The sequence below is a fragment of the Teleopsis dalmanni genome, chromosome 1 (genome assembly GCF_002237135.1).
Source record: "Teleopsis dalmanni isolate 2A chromosome 1, ASM223713v2, whole genome shotgun sequence".
Taxonomy (NCBI): Eukaryota; Metazoa; Arthropoda; class Insecta; order Diptera; family Diopsidae; genus Teleopsis; species Teleopsis dalmanni.
In genome coordinates this window covers 30,006,141-30,012,877 of record NC_051846.1, presented here as the reverse complement: position 1 = coordinate 30,012,877, position 6,737 = coordinate 30,006,141, and the positions used below count along the sequence as shown (strand labels likewise).

At 28.5% G+C, this 6,737-nt stretch overlaps 1 protein-coding gene across 1 annotated transcript; it reads left to right on the top strand.

Moving 5' to 3' along the window:
* Window positions 1-2,472: 2,472 nt before the first annotated feature.
* Window positions 2,473-6,737, top strand: LOC119665507 (acetylcholine receptor subunit beta-like 1; the record flags this gene model as incomplete). The annotated part of the gene is given in 6 exon segments (XM_038074729.1): window positions 2,473-2,609; window positions 3,079-3,233; window positions 3,404-3,848; window positions 3,906-4,270; window positions 6,148-6,382; window positions 6,500-6,737. Coding segments are annotated over 6 exon segments (1,502 nt in total), but the record flags the coding sequence as incomplete, so codon positions are not given.

Sequence of the window (6,737 nt, the reverse complement as noted above, 5' to 3'; positions counted from 1 at the left end):
CTTTCTCCCTATTTTTTCATTTATCTATCTTCTTTCACTTTCACCCTTGTTTTTTCCAAAATATTTACATCAAAATAAACATTTGTAGCATCACATAATATAATATTATTTACGAGTTTTGATACACAACAGAGACTTTTTCATCCTATCATGCTTTCATTATAAATAGTAGTACCCTTTTTAAAATAGCTAATAAAAGTATCTATATTCTGATTATAACCAATATCTTTCATTTGGGATTGTTTAGTTATGACATATTAATTATTTACATATAGTTTTATATATTGTAAGGTTTTAATTGATATACAATATTATTAATATAATAACATATACAAATAATTGCAAAAAATTTGGTATCATGGAATCGAATAAGAGGGTAATAATAGTGGATATAGAATTATACCTATATTTCTATAGGTTCTATAGAATATTCTATAAATATAGAAATAAAAATAGTTTAACTGGAATAATTTGTTGAAAAAATATATCACTGTTAGGAGTAGAATTATTTATAGACCCAATCCCTGTTTATAGATAGACCCGTTTAAAAAAAAGCACGTGTAATTTATTTATAGTAAAAAAAATTATATTACTAATTAGTCTGTAATTTAAATTTGTTTCAAGTGTGGAAGATCTTGATCATGACGGCTGTTTGGGCTCATTATTAAACCTAGTAATTTTTGAATGTCAAATATGATAGTTCTTTCATTGTTTTGATAGTCATTTTGTTCAAACCCTAATTTTCACCATTGATGTAGTTTAGGCTTTAAAAGACAGTCCAATATTTTCGTTGAAATTTCTAAATCGTTTATCTGTATCACATATCTTATATTATTTTTATAAATAATATCTTGAGCATGTTTTATAGACTAATTTTCGTCTTCGATAGATAAAGATAGATTTTTTAGACTTTTGGTTGATATTAATAAATCGATTACTCGAACTGTAGTGATTGGGTACAGGTATACCATGACAGATGATAGCAATAGCACAACATTGTATGGCTGCAAAATAGCTCTTTAGCAGTTATAACTTCTTGGGTACTTTAATAAGACAATTAGAAGAACTTGTAATATGATTAATATATGATCATTATATCTTTAAAAATTAATGTACAACTTAAGGGTGACATTGGGTGTTACCGGGAAAATGGCTAGTTATAATATATAACCACGCTCTCCATACTCTAATTTAATTTAAAGGAGGTTGATAAGTATTCCTAAATTTTTTTAACAAGTTTTTTCCCTTTTCTTATAAGACTGAAAGAATGAGTTGAGTTATTACATATGGGGATATTGACATTATATATAATATAGATGGCTAAGTTTGAGGCACATTTTCATTTTCTTAGATTTTAAGTAATTACATTTATTGTCTTGCTTTATTACTTAAAACTAGTTTTGGAACTCTAATTTTTTAAAACCGGCTTGCTAAGCTTGTTGAAATATAGAGTTTAATTGTATTATCGCTAGAAAAAATGTTATCTTATTTCCGATAATGAATTATTGGAGTTTGATTAACTCTGTTAATGCTAATAAGTGGCTTAATGATTTGAATTTAAAATCGTTGTCCAAAGAATATATAGTTTCGAAAAATTAGTTAATGACAGTGGTGAGTGAAATATTAAAATTGAATTTGATTGTAGAATATGTACAACTGAGTGGCAGCTGTGGGTTGAGATCTGGATAGTAGCATATACGCAAAAAAAAAAACTATTAATTATAGTATAAATAGAATTAAATACATAAATTTTCAAAACTTAAACGATCAAACATAGAAGTGATATTTATTGAAAAATAACATTGTTTAAATGATATCAAATAATAAAGATTTGTTTCCTACATAGCAAATAGGAATGCATTTTATATATAAAATATCTTTTAAAACCCATATTGCATGTCTAGAAACATATAATTTCGCATCATTAGAAAAGATTTTATTATATTTCAAAAGGAGCTTAAGAATATATTTTTTTTTGTAAAAATAAATATTATACATATAACTTATAAAACAGGGTTGTGCACCGCATAAAATTTTAAAGTGATTCAGTTCAGAGGTTCAATATTTTAAATCATTTCTTCAAAAATGACTTATTAACTTAATCAAACAGAATCGAAAAATCGGTTTTGTTACTCAACAAAGTAAAAAAAACCGCATAAAAACTAGTTTGATTCATTATCGGTTCACAGCCCTTATATAAGGTCAACATTTCTAACATAGATCGCCTTAAAGACTATCCACACTTGCATCCCAATTCCATCCTGACTGCCATTATCCAACACATGAATGTCAATATTATCATTTCATAATATTTTTGTTTGATATGTATTTCATTTTATTTTATTTAAAAAATAAGATTAAAGTTTGTACATACAAAATTTGTTATATATTTTAATTTCGTTTTATATATCATAATAATCTCATAAAACAAAAACTTCTTTGCATTATGTCAATTGTATTGTTTATCTCTAGTAAGTGCATCCGAAGATGAAGAGCGCTTGGTACGTGACCTCTTTCGAGGGTATAACAAACTCATACGACCCGTTCAGAATATGACACAAAAAGTTGGAGTAAGATTTGGTTTGGCGTTCGTACAGCTAATCAATGTCGTAAGTGTGCAAAATCCTTCTAACTTCTACATAATTACATATGCAAATAGTACATAAACGTATAGCAACACACCAGATATTTTAAGCAATTTATGCAATTGAAATGCAACTGCAATAATGAATGTGTTTTTACGTATGTACAAATGTGTTCAGTTCATGATTTTTATTATTTTGGCTCGTGACACCTGTTTGACACGGGTCCTGAAACTTATATGTAAATATACATAAATACGTGTATATATGTAAAGGCTTTTGTTTGTTAGTTACGATTTCAGTTTGAAAAGCTTTAGTTCCGTTTTGCTTTGTGTAAATATATTTGTAAAAAATTGTTTTTTTTTTCTGTAAACTTCATTTATCTTTTTATGTGTGTGTAAACGACATAAAATTTGTAATGATAACAACTCTCTAAACCCCTTTCTCAAATCGTTTGTATGCATTTGAAATTACAATTCTCTTCCGAAATACCCAGAATGAGAAAAATCAAATTATGAAATCAAACGTTTGGTTACGTTTGGTTTGGTACGATTATCAGCTGCAATGGGATGAGGCTGATTATGGCGGTATAGGCGTATTGCGTTTGCCGCCCGATAAGGTTTGGAAACCGGATATTGTATTGTTTAATAAGTGAGTACATCGTATAATAATAATAATAATAACATAAACAACTTTGTTGAGAACAAAGAAATGAGTGTTTTCTTGCGGCAAACAAATGTTTAAGTAGCAGCGAAAACTCTCTACTATATTATCTTATGAACTTTTTTAATATTTATTATTTCATTTTTTGCCTACAACAGCGCTGATGGTAACTACGAGGTGCGTTATAAGTCCAACGTCTTAATCTATCCAACGGGTGAAGTACTATGGGTGCCACCAGCTATATACCAAAGTTCTTGCACAATTGATGTCACATACTTTCCATTCGATCAACAAACTTGTATTATGAAATTTGGTTCATGGACTTTTAATGGTGATCAAGTTTCATTGGCACTTTATAACAACAAAAATTTCGTGGATCTATCAGATTATTGGAAATCTGGTACTTGGGATATAATAGAAGTACCAGCATATCTAAACGTTTATGAGGGTGATGGCAATCATCCTACTGAAACCGACATTACATTTTATATAATAATTCGACGCAAAACTCTTTTCTATACTGTGAATTTAATTCTTCCTACGGTGTTGATCTCATTCCTTTGTGTTTTAGTATTCTATCTGCCAGCAGAGGCTGGTGAAAAGGTATGTTTTTTTTAGTTAATTTAAATATATATAACAAATTTAATTTGTATATTTAAGGTCACATTGGGCATAAGCATTCTCCTGTCACTGGTTGTGTTCCTGTTGCTTGTATCAAAGATATTACCGCCCACCTCACTAGTGCTTCCACTAATTGCCAAATATTTGCTGTTCACTTTCATCATGAACACAGTGTCTATTTTGGTTACTGTAGTCATTATCAATTGGAATTTCCGTGGTCCGCGTACTCATCGAATGCCAATGTGGATACGTAGTGTGTTTTTACATTATTTGCCCGCTGCACTATTTATGAAACGTCCACGAAAAACACGTTTGCGTTGGATGATGGAAATGCCTGGTATGAGTATGCCAGCTCATCCACATCCATCATATGGATCTCCGGCAGAGCTACCCAAACATATTAGGTAAAAAGAGTGCAACATAAGAAAAACTTTTCACACATTATTAGTACTATCAGTATGAAGTTATAAAATATTATAAACATATATCTTCGGCAAATAATTTACAGTTCAAAGGTTTTGTTAATGTGACATAAGAATCTAATATCATTTCTTTTTGGCATCATGTATTTGAACAAAGATATTGGAAATTTATCTTACTACTTTCAACTTTTTTCTTCGTATTACTTCCTACTTTTCGATAAGTCAATTTCTTTATTTTTGAACGCTATTATATTTCTAAATTTTTATACGTACAGTATATGATTTTCCTGAGTAATGCTTTTGCCGGTTTTTTACTTTTCTTTTTATTTCGAAATATTGTGTTAAGAAATACAAATTGTTGAACTGTTAGATTTTAAGCATTACTAAGATTAATGATGAATAAATTAATGCCTTTAGCTGACTTAGTCTGTTTTGAAACTCAGGATAAGAAATCCACAGGAGATGTCTTTATTTTTATAAATGAGTAATCGATTAAAATTTATGTAAATTAAGAAAATCGAACCCCTTTAAATAAAAACTTAAGTATTTAGAGAATCCTTAACTGCTACAAACTATGAAGTAAGATAGTATAAAGGGTTGAACTCATGCCCTGCCAATTTTAAAACTCAGAGTCAGTGTTAATTAACCAACTGACTTAAAGCCGTATTTAAATTGTATGTTTTAACTTGGACGTTTGTTTATTTGTTTTGAAAGTCCATTGACAATATTAGAACTAAATTATAAACCAGCTATAGAATAATTGAATTTATTAATTGTAATAATTTTTAATTGTTAAATTTCAGTACATTGCTTTTGTAGAGGCATTGCATGTTTTTATATTATTTTTTCTTATGTATAGAACATAATTTAGGAACTTAGTACAGAGAAAGTTATGTGAATGTTACCCCATGATTTGCTTAAACAAAATTGGAAACTTGAATGAATATATCTATTCATATTTTATTCATATTTTATTTCACAAAAATTTTATTTAATTTTATTTTTTGAAGTCAGAAAGAAACAGGGTTTTTTATAGAGACTATTATTTTAATATAATATTACAGCACCATTATAAGAACTTCTTAGCTTCCAGAATGTGCACACTCTCTCGATTCCATAACAGAAAGATAAATATTTTCTTAATTCATGTTATATACATATACATAATAATACTTAATATTTTGCAAGGGATTTGGATAAGTTTCAAGATATTCGGCAACTTTTTTATTTCACTGTATCTTGATATAAATTATTTCTTTGGATATCGGGTTTTCACACCACAAATTTTTATACGAAAAATGTCAGATGTTGTATCTACATCTTGTTTTCAACAATTATATATTTGTGAAAGTTATTTGTAAGTTTGATCAATGGATAATATATACCATATAAATGTATATATATACCTATACTATATACTACTATATTATATGTCGATATATAGTATAAAGTTACTTGAAACTTTGCAGTTCGTTGATAAATCGCACCACCCGGAAAATAAGCAGGCTATACTGACATTATAGTATAGTGGAAAAATTTACTTATAATACTGCAATCTGCAATCAAATCCACTCATAAAATTTGAATTTTCTCTTTCATTTATAATTTAGTACTTTTCGAAGTGACAAATATCAGTCACAGTTTTGTAGTCATTCTGACATACATGTTGTTTCAGATTGAAATATAGTGCCATCTACTGGCATTAAAATATTTACTAAAGAGTGTCTCATGTACTCTTTTGTTAATGAGGAGGTACTTTCACATAATTCACAATTTTTTAAAGCTTAAAAAGCCATAAATATAATAATAATAAGTATAATTTGTGTTAAAGCCTTTTTTATTTTATAATTTTTCTGAAGTGCCATTGGTGGAAAGCAATCCAAAATGGAAGTAATGGAACTATCCGATTTACATCATCCCAACTGCAAAATAAATCGTAAAGTTAATAGTGGAGCTGAATTAGGAATTGGTGATCAATGCAGACGAGAAAGTGAATCATCAGATTCAATTCTCTTATCACCAGAGGCAAGCAAAGCCACAGAAGCTGTAGAGTTTATAGCTGAACATTTGCGCAATGAGGATCTTTATATACAAGTAAAAATTTATATTTACATAAAATAGTTACCATCCCTTTTATATATATAATCACACTTATTTAAAAACCATTATATATAAAAAACGAAATTTCTTTTATTCTGCTTAATATTCTAGACTCGCGAGGATTGGAAATATGTTGCTATGGTAATCGATCGTCTACAATTATATATATTTTTTATAGTCACCACAGCTGGCACTGTTGGCATTCTGATGGATGCTCCACATATCTTTGAATACGTTGATCAGGATCGCATTATTGAAATCTATCGTGGAAAATAAATTGCTGAACACATTTTTTTCCAGAGCAACAAAATAAATGAAAAGTTAAACATTAGCAAATAATAAAACAATA